The sequence below is a fragment of the Gymnogyps californianus genome, chromosome 3 (assembly GCF_018139145.2).
Source record: "Gymnogyps californianus isolate 813 chromosome 3, ASM1813914v2, whole genome shotgun sequence".
NCBI lineage: Eukaryota > Metazoa > Chordata > Aves > Accipitriformes > Cathartidae > Gymnogyps > Gymnogyps californianus.
The window spans coordinates 7,957,970-7,973,984 of NC_059473.1; the positions used below are offsets into that span (position 1 = coordinate 7,957,970).

Here is a 16,015-nt window from a genome sequence, read left to right on the forward strand (position 1 = left end):
ACATCAATTGCAGGAGGAGGACACCAGCTCTCCCTGCAAACCTGGCGTGGCTCTCTGGAGAGGACAGAATCACTTGTCCAGGTTTTCTCTTGCTCTCTGGTGGAGGTGAACCAGGAACAACTGGGCCAACTTGTTGAAGTTGCTTTGGATTTGCATACTACAGCCTCACAGTATATAAATTTCACGTGAAAAGTCCTCGTACTTAAGATTTACATGCAATTATCTCCTCCTCAAATGGCAACTTTTTTTATAGCCCGTATGACCTTTGCATGGCATCACCTGAGATGCGCAGTAGACGGTATGTACCATTACCAGGCTATCTCTGGCTGAGGTGCCTCAGAAGAGGCATGGGAGAGTACTCCCTTGAGTGTTACTTTACTCTTTTGACAACACAAATTTGGAGTCAACTAGGAGAGAGGTGTAAATAGCTTGAAAATCCAGCAAAACCTATTTAATTTCATTATCGGAGAGCAGATGGCAAAGAACTAGTAATCTATTGCCAGTGACCCAGCCATTAAATGTATCTCTGATGTAAGGGGTCCCTATATGCTAGCTTAGATGCAAACCAGGTCCATCTTCTCTATCTGTGTTGGTTTTCCTTTCCTGCTTACTGTTCGGGAAGCCTTCCACACAAGAATGTAATGAGGCTCCATGTGCTTAGTCTTGGCCTTCTCGCCCTTCCCTAGATTTGTACCTGATGGGAAAACAGAGCAAAAATAGTGCATTACACAGAGCTGAGCACAGTTGTTTAGCGTAACATGTCCCTTTCTGTTACTTTTGGCATCGTGGATCCAATCAATGCTCCATGTGAAGATGTGGTTTGTGTAAGGTTGGTAGGGAAGCACAGTGCTGCTCCTCCATCTGGGACTCCTCCATTGCTCAGGAACTAGAGAAGGCATTTTTGAAGGTGAGGTTGAGGAAACAGTACCGCGGCACAGGGGGTTTGGAGAGAAACTTCCCTGGGCACATCTGGAAAATGACGATGAAAAGAGCTGCGTGTTACTGGAAGTTTTGGGTCTGCGCAGTTAGATGGATCCCTGGCAGGAGAATTGTTTGCAGGGTGACTGCTGAAACCATCAGTCTCGGTGTTTGTCACTGTTTTTTCTTGTCATCTTCCATCCTTTACCACTCTTAGGGAAAGAGGCAGGCCAAGCACTGCTAAAATTCTCTTAAAATTGAATTGCATTTGGTATACGTTCCTTCTTGTCTGAGATATTGTCCAAAATATTAAGTATTTTTATTTTCTGTTTCTGTTGAAAAAAATTGTCTCAGAGGCTGTAACTCCATGTCTTCCCTCCCTTTCAGTGTTCACACACTTCAAAGTTGTGAAAACTTGTTTTCCAAGTAATTAATAATACAGAAACCCTGCAAGTGTAATAAGTTGGAACAGAGAAAAAGGTGAAGCTCACGACCTGAAAATTAGTAGCTTCTGAGTGGGTTTCCTATCAGTGCACTGCAGAGGTGCAGCATTATTTTGGACTAATTTTTCAACTTTATTCATCAATAAGACCAGTATTTTTCATAGTTAAGTTACATATGAAAAAGTGGGTATTTTATTTTTTTTTTTCCTTTTTTTAGTTTTAAAAGCTTGATACATGTAGCGTTGGATCAAGGCACACACAAGACTGGCCAAAGGGCATACAAAGCACTTTGGTTTTTAGTTGAAGAAACAAATGATTATGGCAACAGAGAGTGGCTTGGGGTTTAAACATGAAATAGCTCATAGTTCAGTAGGAAGGCAGAAAGAAACATGTTACCTTACAGATTTATCAAGGAATTTCTGGAAAACTGTGACAGTAATGGGCAGTATTCCTGACTGTAATGGCAGTATACTGAACACACACCTGTATACTGTTTGAATATAGTTGTATTCCCCAATTGTCTGCTTACCTTTGTGACTAAAGTTTTTGAGACCTTGCTTATATGGCCTGGTTTTTTTGTCCTGATCTTTTTTTCTTACGAAACTGCACTTTCAGCCCTTTTTCTGTTCAAAGCAGTTTCTAAGTGTTGTTTCGGTCCTCCTGCCCTTGCCTCCCAAATGCCTGTGACCATCCATCACTGTTTTCTCTGTAATAAGCAGACCACTGGGGCTTTGATAACCAGAATCTATCCCTAAACTGTATCTACCCCCTTGGTTTGTAGAGCCTAGTGCTTTTTTTTAAATTCCTTGTTAGGAATTTGATTATTCTTTCTTCCAGGGATCAATTTTTTTTTTTTGTTTTTACATGTGTCAAAAGCTTCAGTCTCACGCATGTCATTGATTTGATTGTTTTTTTTTAAATTGGATTTCACCATTGTTGAATGGATATATCCAGACAGCTGATATTGCCCATTACTACACGCATTTTTGTTTATTGAATATTGTTGTGGTTTACAGATTTAACAGACCCAACATTGAAAGTTCTGTGAGTTTTTGCAACCACTTCTTGATCTTCCTGATTTGCCAGGTTCAACATTATTTTATTGATACCAAAGTGAAAAATGGCCTGTGCTTACACTTACAAGGATCTCAGATGAATGTTCTGACTGCTCAACACGGCAAGAAAATTCACTTTCACAGTCAACAAGTCATCTTACTCAGTAGAACACAAAAGTTAAATGGTCTGTAACTTCAATATTAGCAAGGAAAATACAGTACAAATTACTAAAAAATACTAAAATATAGAATTGTGGTCAGGTATCCCCACTACATTAATCGCAGCAGTAGCCTGAAATTTGAAACTTTTAATAAAAAGTTCTTAAATATAAATTATATGGCAAATGTACAGTACATTGCTTTGTCAGTCTTTTAATCCAGTGTTTTGCAGTAGAACAGCAACTGTTAAGTCAGTCTTTTCTCGTTTTCTTTAAAAAACAAAACAAACCCAAAAAACCCAACAAAACCCAAACCAGTCTTTCGTGTCCTTCAGTATCATGAGTGTGAATGATCTGAATCTGGAATACCACTGTCCCTGTAGCTCCTGTTACTACTGCTTTCACTGTGGCTGTTCTTGTACAGATTCATGCCGTTAGGTGGGAAAATGGTGTGTATTACAAATTCCTCCTTGGACACTTGGTCGTTGGTTATTGGTATCATCTGGAAAGAAGTCTCCCTGATTTCTAGGATGGAGTTATCCTTCTTGGTTCCTGCTTCGGCGTAGTCGTCTTTTCTCCGGCGTCCCTTGCTGTAGGCGCAGTTCCGGGAGAACAAGGACCCGTTTCTGTGGACATACCAGCAGACCAGGGCCAGCAGCGCTATGGCCACCAGCGCCACCGCACCGCCAATGATGGCGGCCAAGGGCAAGCTGGAGTTTTTGTAAGGTTCTTTCTCCTGCTCCCGATTGAGGGTCGTGGTAGGGTTGTACATCTTAAGAGGTGCTGTCTCTGTCTCGATGCATTCAGGCGTTTCGTCGGAGAGATAGATGTTGCTAGTTTCCATGGGAACCATGCATACACGGTATGGCGATTCTGGTTCGAGAGCCGTCAGCAAATAGTCGTTTCTGTCGCCCGTAACTATCGTTTCAGTTATAGATCCAAAGGCAGGGCTGTGACCCATCTTGAGCCAGCTCAGTCTTAAAGCAGTCATCGGTAGTGCAACTTTCCAGGAGATGTGAATAGTCTCCGTGCTTACGGATTTCACAAATATTGTAATGATTTTGCGTACCGGGCTTGCTGTGGTTCTGTAGTTTTTGTTCAGGTTGGGAGTCTTGATGTCTGGTTGTTTGGTCACAGAAACCGGCCAGTGTCCCTGGGCCGGGTATAACGTGTTTGGTACCGCAGTAGTGATTTGGATGGTGCTTATCATGCCATCGTCCTTACAATCAAATAGTTCCGCGTTGAGGTCTTTGATAGCCATTCCGCGTACTTTTTCTGGTGCCTGACACATCAGTCCACGTACATTAACTTTTAAAGGCAATGACTGTAACCAGTCGCGTACCCATTTCATTTTGCACCCGCAGTGCCAAGGGTTGTTGCGAAGAAAAAGCTGAGTTATGTTGTCCAGATCATCAAAGACACCCTGAGGTAAATTGCTAAGATTGTTATTGGACATATCTAGTCGATACAACTGCCTTAAGTAAGAGAAAGCATTGGGTGGCACACGGTTGATGTGGTTTTCTTGAAGATAAAGCTTTCTTAGGTTTGTTCCCGGCAAATTTACCGGTGCAGCTGTGAGTGAATTGCGGACCAATGACAGTTCTGTAAGATTGACTAGATTCATGAAGACTTTGTCTCCTAATCCATGATTATTTAGAAGATTTCCGTCTAAAACAAGGCGTTTTAGATTTGTAAGGTCTTGAAGGGACAGCTCTGAAATTGTGGAAATACGATTATCATCCAAGCGTAGCTCTTCTATCGTTTTAGGCAAACCCCAGGGAATGGTGCTAAGGTGATTTCGAGAGAGAAAAAGAAGTCTGAGATAGATGTTGTCCCGGAAAGCTCCATCCTCGATGCTAACAGCGGAAACGGAATTATCATCCAAATGCAGTTCTTCCAGATACGGAATTTGTGAAAGTGAATCATAAGTAATGGTCCTTATATTATTCTCCTGCAAATGCAGTTCCTTAACGTACTTAGGGAGGTTAGTGGGGAATTCATCTAGGCTGTTGTGGTATAAATATATTCTTTCCACCCTAAGCAAGTTCTTCAGTTCTGAAGGAATCCCAGCATTATTTATTTGATTGTTCTGAAGGAAGAGGGTAGTAGCATCCTCTGGGATTCCTGTAGGAATAGACGTCAAATGGCGATCATTACAATATATGAAACCCACATCACAGCGACATACTGAAGGGCATGGTTTGGCACTAACAGAATAAGGTGCCATGTCAAGTAACAGCCCTATTTTAGTCCAAACTAGGAAGATGCTCCAGGTTACACTAATCATGGTCAGGAATGATGAGATTTGTATACAGTTCTGATCTTCAACAATCTAAAAAAACCAAACAAACAAAATTATCCAGATCATCAGTGAAGAAACTGCAATGAAAATTCAACTTCAACATTACAGAAGACATCTGAAACACACATATTGAACTAAAATTCAAGCTCGTAGACACATTTTACTTTCTTTTCCTTACTTCAATAATTGTGCTACCTCTTGTACTAATTCAATTAAGTTAATAGGTTATTCTGCATAGTAACTGAAAATAATATAAACAAATATGTCTGATCTGTGAATTGTTTTGCTTAAGAAGGCTCTTTCTAAGGATTCCTTCACATTTCATGTGTAGAGACAATCTTTGTTCGCAGATACCACGTAAGTACAGAGCTGAAGTCACACCAGAGTTCAAGTAAATGATTCTATATCTGAAAGATAAGAAGTAATTCCTAAGCCAGCTAACTACCCCAGGAGCCCTTAAGTGAACTATAAAACCCTTACCAAACCCACAAGTTTAGTGGTAGCTATTTTGGAGGTTCAGAAAAGTCCTAATGGCAAAGCATAAAATGCAGACAAAAGAGCAAGGGCCAGCTAAAGACTTTTTTCCAAGGTTTTCCGAGTGCTCAACGTCACGTTGTGTATCTTACAAATACTGCAGCCTACTTCTCTTAGTTTTCGAGCTGGAATGTTCAGAAAGGTGAATGTTACAATTGGTAGGTAGCTAACAACCTGACGTAGCTGGTAGAGCTATGGCTTTCTAGTTGACTGGATGGAATATTTCATTACATGCTTAATTTCATGTTTAAATATTTGTCATTCTCAAAAGTCGTCTTACTAAGCAGTACACTAATAAGAGACGATTTGGCAGGTTTAACCACATTTTCCCATCTTATTAGTTCAAACTGTGCAGGGTAGGATAATATAAATTAACTCTTGAGACTGAAATTGTACTTTGCATTGGTAGTGTGTTTGTACATTGGACTCAGGTAATTAGCATTTTTATAGCTTTTAAGACAACATAATTCAATTACCATTGTAATTAGGGTTGTGAGAACTTCTGCAAGATGACCTATGCATTAAGCGGTGTCATGACCTTTTCTCTTGTGGGTTCATATATTAATTGAACTTTATTCTCTGAGGCACGGAAAGGAAAATAAATTAATATTGATCCTACCGTATTTAAAGGTATGAGTAAATTTTGTGCTTGAGGATATCCAGTAAAGGAATGTCTTTCTTGCGAGTCACTCTTACGGTTTACTCCATGGAGCGGTGTTTTTCTCGGCGGTGTTTACTCAGACGGTCCTTCTTGGTGGTGTGTGTTTCCTGGCTCCTGGCACGATACTCAATGAGCATTCCAACCAAGATTTATCATGGTACATAAGCACACCAGGCCGGGGCGTAGAAAAGCTTCAGCTTCCCTCTATTTTTGTCCTCATGTAAAGTCTGTGAATGAAGAGCCTCTTTTGTTTGCTTTAATGCCTTTAGCAGGAATTACTTTCTTTGTAACTCTTACAAACTCTTCTGTGCAGCGTAGTAGTCAGAGGTGGTAACTTCAGCGCTGCGTGATGGAAACTATTCATTATGCTGAGGCTTGAAGGATGGTAGCCTCTTCAGGAGGTCAGGAACGGGGCTGCTTTTTCCTGTCCAGAATTATCCAAGTATAAACTTTGTACAGTAGCTACATCCTGATACATCCATGTCTCTTTGAAAGAACCATTTTCCGACTCTCGCTTTTTAACACTTCTTCCAAATTTGTAATGCAGGAAAGAATTCCTCCTGCGCTGCAAGAAGGCAAGTTACTCTACTGTAGAAATGTTAGGCAATTCAGATGGTTTTCTTCATTTAAAAAAACCCCACAAAAATATGATTTCCTTCCCAGAAAACTCCCCTTTTAAAGCTTTCCTTGAACTCTTAATTTCCTGTGAAAGTAAAAACAAACAAAAACAGTTGGAATTAATAACCACTGGTGGACACTAGTATTCAGAATTGTGTTGCATCCCCTATATATATCATGCTGTGCTTATTGTATACATGACTAGCGCATCTTGTTTTCCCAAAATAACTGGTATTTCAGCAAAATACAGAGCTCTCTAAGAAAATGTTTTGCTGTTTAGTCTCACGTTACTGCATTTTTGCTGGAACTATATTTTCCTTTCAGTAGAGAATAAAGTCATCCTGAACTGACAGACAGTAACAAAATATTTGTAAATGATGTTTCCCCCTGATTACAAATGCCAGTCCTGCCTCCTTGGAGGAGGCCAAAATGGTTGCTTGCTTTGTGTTCTTGGTAAACTGAGGTAAATGATGATCCTCTCCTTGGTTTTAAATGTAAAGGGAGCTAATTACCATTCAGGAGTTACCGGATGAAAATGGAAGCAGTTTTGCTAAAATACTGTATTAATATTTCACATTTGCAACATGCTGATTCTGAGTTGGGGACTAGCTAGGCATCTGTATCAACTCTTTGACAACAGAGATGCATATGTGGGTTTTGTCCATGAAATGTGCTCGATTTGCAGTCTGAACTTTTAAGCTATTATATTTGTCACTTTGCACAGTGGAATTGGTGTTTAGATTAGCATTTTATCTGATTTTTCTAATTTCAAAAAAAAGAAAAATATTTTCAGTCTCAGCTCTTTGTATTTCTTAAAGAACTCTAATTATTTGGTTATTTTTGAATGGTATTTTTAACTTGGGCTACTTCATATCACTATTGCAGAAAATACCCCCGCAGATACCAAGTCTGTGTTCCCTGAGAGCACATAGGTAGTATCTGTCTGAAATACAAATGGTTAAATCTGAAATTACAAAAATCCGTAATGGTTACTTGCTTCTCCCTTTCGTGATGGCATGTTGTCCAGAGAACTGAGCACACTCCTCAGAACTGAAATGCTAGGAGGAAACAGCATGCTGACTAATGCTTGCTTAGCTGCCTTCCTATGAGCTTAACTAGAGTAGCTTCTGGTCCTTCATAAAATATTAGACCTAAACAGAAACAGTCTCTGTTTTAAAACTCTGTCTTTTGCAATTTGAAGCAGGTCCATCATGAAGTAGATCAGTAATACTCCTATAGCAACAGGAAATTTGCACTGATACAAAATTATTGACATAGATACCTATTATGCTGCTCTTTTTCATAGAAAAATGTTGACCATTGGGGGAAAAAAAAAAGCCCCCTACTTTAGAGATAGTATGACTGTCTAGTGAGGGAATGGTAAAGCCTTTTCTCCCCTGATGCTGCTTTCATGCTCATCTGAGCTTTGTTTTTGCACCTTGTTTTCAGCAGTTGTGTAATGAAAATAGTAACTTAAAATGAGAGACCCCCCGCTGTGGCATAAATAAGTATTTTAACGTATGCTTTATTTAAGGCGAAAACTCAATCTGCGTGGCCACATTTTAGAATATAAGGGAATGCATATTTTTTGGTAACTTATGTAATTTGGGTAAATTATGCAATCATTATAAAACGGAACAGAAAGGCTCCATATTCTTGCAGTGTCCAGTCTTTTTGGTCTGTATTAGTGAAGTGTTTGGGGAAAGAAGTCCAGGCTCTATTCCTGAAACTTGGAAATAAACAGTTGCTTAACAGCTGTAAAAAAAGTGGTATCTCTTAGGAATTAATGTGAAGTTGTGATAGAGGGTATTTTCTGGAAGTATATTGTGAAGTAGGAATATAAATTTCTTAAATAGGCCTTTGAAGGCTACAATAACTTTTAAGTACTTAAAAAACCCCATCAATTTTCTTTAGAACTTTTAGAGCTGTAAAAAACGTTAGTATTAAGCAAAACAGAGGCTCTAGTATGCACACATTACATATATACATACACACATGAGAAAGTAAGTTCATTTGTTTTACCTTTCTAGCATATAAACTGTTTCCTCTTTGCTCCATTTGATAGTCATCCCTTCATTTATTGCTGCTATTATAACAGCAGTAATGTGTAGGATTAAAATGAAAGCACTAAAGCTCATTAAGTTCTTGGAATTTTTTTTATCCCTGCTCTCAAAATTACATGAAAACAAGAGAGAGAAAAATAAAAGCAGGTCTCTTTGGAGAAGACGACACTGTTTCAAAAATGTGGATTAAGACTATACCCCCCACTCCCTTTTCTAAACTTAGCATAGTTTTCTTCAGGTCTTGATTGTTTGATATCTTGCACTTCCCTTTTATATCTCAAGCCATAGCTGAAAACAATGTTTTTGCATATCAAAGGCTCCAGTGATCTGTCTACAGAGAAGGGAATCCTGCTGCCATGCTCCAACTTTCCCCTTCTTGAGCTGTCTCTAAATATTCCCTGACATCAAGTCATTATAGCTGATCCGGCAGGATGAAAAGAAAAGTGACCCCCACTGGTACAGACACTGTGTCCAGGTTTCTGCAACATCAAATTGGGAGGCTTCATGGACACATGGTTTTGAAAGAAGCCATTACTTTTGAACAGAGCATATTTTAGAAAGTGTGTGCTAAAATTCATTTTTTAAATGCAAAAATGACTTTTTTTGGTAACAAAAGTAACGTTGGAGCAACTGAACAGCAGCTTTTTTGCTTATCTTTATTCCAAGTTGGATGTTTTCATGAACTTTGCTGAACTGCATGGTTAAATTACTTTTCCTGGGACATTGTGTAAGCAAGTGTATTACTACAGATAGCGGTAATGCATGAGCCTTGCACGTGTACTTATCGCTGTGGTACAGCTAAGCAGAGGGACATTTTATTTTAAGACGTTCAAAGTAATTTGCACTATACAAGAAAAATGTACCGAAGGAGAACATTGTATTTAGTATAAGGTATGGAGTCCAGCTGCACTCCCTGTCCTGTAGGCAGGCAATGGCAAAGAAAAAAAAAAAAGTTTTGATATATTTGAAAAGTTGGGAGTTTTTCAAAAAATGGTGCCAAAGATATCTTTTATTTCCAAGCTGTGATAAAACGTGAATAAAATCAAGACCTGCCTCACTCGAGGTCACACAATGCTTATTTGAATTTCTAATCTACCTCTGTGTTCTCCGGCAGGAACTCTGGTAGTTCAGTGGCTTCTTTCTAACCATCAAAGTAACAGGGGGAAGGTAAATGGCTCGGTATTTTTAGGTTATAAATGACAAGAGTATCATTTAAAGTTAACATTAGAATATACATATTTGATAAGCCTAACAATTTTGCTTAATCAGTGTACTTACATTCCAGTATTACCTCCGTATTTGTTTATAATCTGAAATGTATCAAACATAAAATGTGCTTATCTTTTAAAATACTTGTGAAGTCTACGGCATATATTGCCAGTTTAGTTTACAAAGGTCACGCTGCCTCTTAAATAGCTTCACCAACTTTAAAAAGAAAAAAAAAGTTCCACAGTGCTAATCCACACTTAAAACAATGCCCATACTTTGTTTTCTTTGAGTGTATTACTCAGGGTTAGTTGATAGTGACAGCAAAATGCTTTCTAAGCACCCTGTCTAGGAGCTGCAATTTCCACGATCATCATATTTCAGGAAGGTGCCCCAGTCTTTTGTTTGGTGCTAGGCAAGCAGAAGGTCCTCTAGCTGTTTTTCCAAGGGGTAAAGAATGCAAAGGAGTTTGTTAAAGTGAGAGCGAGCCCTTCAGTCAGGTTGTATCTCTGTGTTTTGGTGAAATTCGGGGGTTTTTTTTCTTCTGTTGGAGAAGGTTTTATTTACTTGTATAAAATTTGCTCCCCGCCCCCCGTGTAGTAGTTGAATATAATATTGCTTTTGTCTTCCTAGTTCTAACTCAAGTGTCTTAAAAAAAAATGCAAATTTTGATGTGATCTTCCCTCAAATGCAAGTGAATCTGACTTAGAAATGGATTCTGAGTAAAAGCCTGACTCCACGCCTAAGATGAGCCAAACGAGTATTTGCTGTAGAGGATGGAAATGAACTAAGAGTCGTTCTCTTCTGAAGTTTACTTTTAAAACCTTTCCTGTTTTTGAAGATGCTAGGTTGAAAAGATCCAGACTATTATGCTATTCCTACTCACTCTTTGTTTTGACTACTCTGCTTCTGCAAAGGTTGCACGTTAAAAAAGCACTTTGAGGGGGAGTGTTTTGCAATGGCTTTTTGTTTGGTGTTTTAGTGCTCTTTGAGTTTAGTCAATTATGGCTTCTAGGTTTTCTTTTGAGAGCTGCTGCTGAGGTAACTCGCCCGTGCTTAAAGTAAAAGAATAGAGAACAAATGCTGCCATTGTTTCAAGGTAAAATCTGTTTTCTCCCTCTTGACAAGTTTAGGTGGAATTATACCTGATAGGGAGTTGCTGGCACAAAACGTTAGGCATGTAAAAATATTACTTAAACACTGGATAAAGTTTCAGTAGTTTTGTTTCTTTCCCTTTTAAAACAGTTGTTCGCTCATCTCCCGATTACTAAATTTGCTCCTCAAAAAATAAGGCTTTAAAAAACGTGAAGCTGTAGGATTGCTTGAATTCTTACAGCTCATGAAAGGAAGAACAGAGTTTGCGATGATAGAATATATTTACTGAACACTTTTCAAGGTGCCTGCCCTGAGTGATATTTGGTCACTTATTAAAAATAAATACAAGCAATCACATATTAATTCTTCTGCGCATTCCTGTGCTTTGAAGTGATTAAGGAAAAAACTTCAGAAATAACTAGCCATTAGCATCCACGCTTCCTGCTAGAAGGAGACAAAGATGGCCATCTACCAACTGAAGCCACTTCAAATAACTGCAACGCAAAGTTTGCAAACTCCAGCAATTGCTTTCATTAGTCACCATCGCCTTACATAATATCTTTCAACTTTTAGCTATTGGTGACAAAGGAAAAATGAAAAAAGAAAAAAAAAAAAAAACCCAAACCCAGAAACACATCTTTTATTTTGTTCTTGCTGTAAAATGTATACACTTTATTTCTGGAGATTAAAGCTTGCTGCGAGTTTACTACAGAGTTTTTTGCCCACTGGGGGGTGGTACACGCTACAAAAACTGTGCTTTTTAAGAGCCACAAGTCAGATGGTTTTTTGCTGCTGTCCAGTTTTCTCTGCTTTAATTACAACAAAGTCTCCTGTTGAGAAAAACAGAGGCAGCCTCCAAAGGAGGGAATTGGGGGGGAAAAAAAAAATTAAAAAAAAATCACTCAGAGAGTTTACAGAATCTTATTTCTCATGCTGATTGTATTAACCACGGTATTTATCTGGTCGTTCTCCAGTTAAAATGAAATAGTATGAATGGGGGGGGGGGGGGGGAAGAGAGAATTAGCATTTTAAATGTATGCCAAGGGTTGTCACTGTTTCTGGTATATAGGAGGAGCACAGAAGGCAGGAAAAAATACAGCTTTTAGAAGTGATTAAATGTGAATGGAAAAATAGAAAAGCTTGATAGCAGCATGAATAGAAGGATTAGAATAACCTCAGTATATTTTAAGATAATTGGCTTTCTATAAACTCAGGTATACCTTTTGTTTATGAAATATTTGAAAACCGATCTTAAACAGGGCTGTATTGTATGGTTTTGGAATAAATTAAAGGAAACTTGAGGGTGGTTTTTTTGAGGGAGGGAGGGAAGGGCACTGAAACCTCTTAAGTATGACCTAATGTGTGGCATATATTGACAAGGAAAACACATACTGATCTTTCTGTTTTATAGCAAATAATTCTTTTCTTTGTACACTTGAATTGACAAATGCATTTTTCACTCTAATTCAAAGAAATGTTCATTAAGACGCCATATCCCCAGGCAATAGATGGTGAGCATAACTGACGCTTCTGTCTTTTTGGGCAGTATATTTTAGGCAGGGAAATTGGGGTCAGGATAATGAATTGTTTTTTTAAAGTCTGAACATTTTCAGCCTCCTCTTTCTATACTTTTTCTCTGCGTAGAGGATTCACATGGAAATGCAAAACGTGAATCTTCTTTTTCTAAGTGGCAATAACAAAATGCCTTCAGCTGATGTGCCCTTTCGCCGGAATACGGTTTAATTGTAAAGTAATTCTGTATTTCGGTGTGAATCTGGTGTACAAAATACTCCGCTGTACTCTGTTAACTGAGCAGAATTGATCCCTTGAAGAAGGGAAGCGACTTGCCTTTCATTCCAAATTAGTAACCCATGGCTAACAGCACTCCACGAATTAGTTAATTACATGCACTCGTCGTCGCGTTTGCAACACTCCTCGCAACTTTGACTGGATGCGCCAGGGTTGCGCTCAAACAAACCCCTTTGCGGTCAGAGAGATTAAAATTTAGGCTACCTCAAAGAGAAGGACTGAGCCAGAAAGGCAGCTGTCTGTGCAAGAGCAGAGCTTTTATTCGCCGAGGGGGTGATGTTGAAAACTAAGGAGGAATCAAAAAAGCCCCCCCAAAATCAGAAAGCTGTGCCTAGATACTATAAGCTATGGCAGATGCTGCTGCGTTGAGCGGTGGTACGCTGGGAAATGCAGGGATACTCGGGCTTCGCCTTATCAACTAAGTTGCAGCTCCTAATTGTGTTCGAGGAAAACGGTAAAACAAAAGACTGGCACATCTAGCAGTCGTGAAACGGTTTTCGGGGGGAGAATAACGTAGAGATGAGGTGTGCAAAGGAAGAAAGTGGATGAAATATTTATTTGCAAGCCATTTATAAATGCATTTGCTGTGCTTGTACGGGGGCAGACAATCACTTAATAAACTGAAAACAGCAGAAAAGTTGATTCAAACTAAGCAAGGACCTTTCGAATGCCAGGAGGATTATCAGCCAGCTTTTCTTCCCAAAGAAAGTGGGGCGGTTTTGAGGAAATTTGGGCCTGTTGCATTTTCTTAACGTATGTGCAACCATTTTGTTCCCCATCTCCTCGCCCGCAGACTTTGTGCGTGAGGAGCGGCAGCGCTGGGGAGGGTGCACCCCCCCCCTTTTTTTTTTTTTAACATATATATATATATATATATATATATGCAGTAAGGAGGAAGGGGGGGAAGTTTTCAAACCAGGGGAGAAATGCGGGGTACGAGCAGGAACCTTTCTCCCCCCCCGCCCCGTTAGAACGAGGGGCTGGGGTCCTAGCACACGCGGCGTGTAGGGAGCCGGCCTGGCGGCGTTGCTATGTGGGTCCCTCCGGGCTTCCCTCCGCCCCCGCGGAAGGCGGTTTTGCGCTCTTTCTCCCGCGGCCGGTGCGACGCTGGCACCGCGCTGCCAGTTGCGGGAGCAGCCGGTTTGCGCCCCAAGTATACGGCGGGTGGGTGGCCAAAGGCCGGCTGCAGCCGCCGCTGTGCCCGCGGGGGGTGGCCGCCGCGCTCCTCTGCGCCCTGCCGCGCAGCCAGCGGGGCGCTCCCCGCCGCAGCGCCGTGCCCGCACCCCGCGGCTGAGGGGGGGGGGGGGGGGGGGCGTGGGTGCCCAAACTTCCCGCCGCATCCTCTTCCTCCTCTAGCTCCGCACCCCCCCCCCATACCCCGACCCGCGCAACTCCTGCGGAGAAAGCGCTTATCCCGCACTTACCTGCGGAGCGCGGAAAGGGGCGATCCCGGCTACAGCGCGGCCGCCGCGGTAATTCCACTCATGGCTGGGGACGGGGGACGGGGACGGGCGCGGAGCGGTGCGCGGTGCAGAGCGCCGGGCGCTGCGCTGGCGCGGGGCAGCCGCGGAGCTCGGCGCGCGCCCTCAAGTCGCGGCGGCAGCGGCGAGCCGCGGGGGCGGTGCCAGACGTCAGCGGGGGCGGGGCCGGCGGGAGGGGCGGGGCGGGGCGCGCGCGGCGCTGTCGCTAGGGGGAGCAGCAGGCGGCGCGATGGCTGGGCTGGGGGCGGGGGAGGGGCGGCGGCGCCTCAGCCCTGTGGAGAGCCGGGGGGCCCCGCGGCGAGGGGGGGTTTCTCGGTTGATTTTTAGGTTTTTTTCCTCCTTTTTTTCCAGCAGAACAGCGGTGGTGCCGCTGCTGGCTGTGCTGGGAGGGAGGTGGCGCCCCCTCGTCCCTTCAGCGCTGCGAGTTAAACCCCGAGGGACCGTTTTCGGTTCCTTGGTGTCGGTTGGGCTCCCGACGGTGTGGGCAATGCTGGAAAGTTAACCCCGGCCGCCGCCTTCCCCTTGTTTTTGGCCCAAAGATCAGGGGTGGTTACCAGTTGCACAAGTGCTTTTAGAAGAAAAATATTCATAAATCGGTGTTGCTTTCCTCAGCCTCTGAAAACAAATGGCCGTGAGCGTCGTCGCTCCTCTGGCGTCATCCTCCAAAAGCAACGGCCAAGCTGTAACGCCTTGCTTGAGGCGTCGCAGGCGACGGCGGCGGCTTCGGGAGGTTTAAGGGTTTTCTCGAGGTATTAGTGCTTAATGCCGTTTAAAATCAGCAAGTGGATAAGAGTTGCCTGTTTTCTGTGCTCCACCCGGGACGGCGTTCGCTTGGAGATATCTTATCGTGCCTGGCGAGACTGAGATTGAGGACGAGTGAGAACCAGCTGGTCTGCAGTCTTCAGAGATTTTTCATTGGAAAACAAACTTTCTACTCTTCTACAAAACTAAAAACTTAGGGTAGTCGCAGGACAAGCTAGAAAATATATTCCCTAGATGTTTTTTCATAAAACCTAGTTTCCTTTTACTCGTAGCTTACTAACTCACACAAGTAGCGTTGGATTTGGCAGATGCAGTTGACATCCACTGTTGTTTTTTTAAAGTTTTCCATCAAAGTGGGGATTTCTTTCAAGGCAGACAGCCGCTACCTTCATGAGTATCCTGTTTGCTTCGTTAGCGGTGCATAGGTGATCTTGGCCACCTCCTGCAGCGTTTTGACTACACGCGTTCGCCAGCACAAGGAGCTGGTGTCTGGGGGAAGGCAGGCTCCCAAAAACTGTCTCTGCCGATCCCAGTTGTCCTGCAGTTGCACTTTTTGCTGGTATCAGAAGATGGCGAGGCCAAGCTCCGTTAAATTTAAAGAGAGCTGGATTTCTTTAAGGCCTATAGAAACTGCCAGATAGTTGCACTTTCCGTATAAAGTTTGAATACTTAAATTCCCTTTGCTTACCTTTTGGCAAAAACAGACAAACTAGAAAGTGTCAAACCTCATCCTTTCTCAAGAGGAATTTTAATAGATTTTTGAACATCCCTTGATGTATTTGGTATTTAGATGTTTGAAATGTTATATACATGCAGTATTTATTCAACTAATTAAAAAAAATTCCTAGATTGATTTTCCTTGACAACGAGGGAAAAGGATTTTTTTCTCTCTATCACTTCAATTCTGGTC

General features: G+C 41.8%; 2 protein-coding genes across 5 annotated transcripts in view; one reads left to right on the plus strand and one right to left on the minus strand.

Moving 5' to 3' along the window:
* Window positions 1-16,015, plus strand: part of MACROD2 (mono-ADP ribosylhydrolase 2) — an 898,754-nt gene that overhangs the window by 104,382 nt on the left and 778,357 nt on the right. The gene's annotated exons all lie outside the window — the stretch shown is intronic.
* Window positions 1,416-6,492, minus strand: FLRT3 (fibronectin leucine rich transmembrane protein 3). The gene is made up of 2 exons (XM_050893408.1): window positions 6,030-6,492; window positions 1,416-4,906 (listed from the first exon to the last, which is right to left on the minus strand). Exon 2 carries the CDS (start codon window positions 4,859-4,861, stop codon window positions 2,912-2,914), a length of 1,950 nt encoding a protein of 649 aa, XP_050749365.1. The 5' UTR covers window positions 4,862-4,906; window positions 6,030-6,492; the 3' UTR covers window positions 1,416-2,911.

Bases quoted from the DNA above. Each gene is read 5' to 3' on its own strand.
- FLRT3 (XM_050893408.1), bottom strand. From the start codon at position 4,861: ATGATTAGTGTAACCTGGAGCATCTTCCTAGTTTGGACTAAAATAGGG.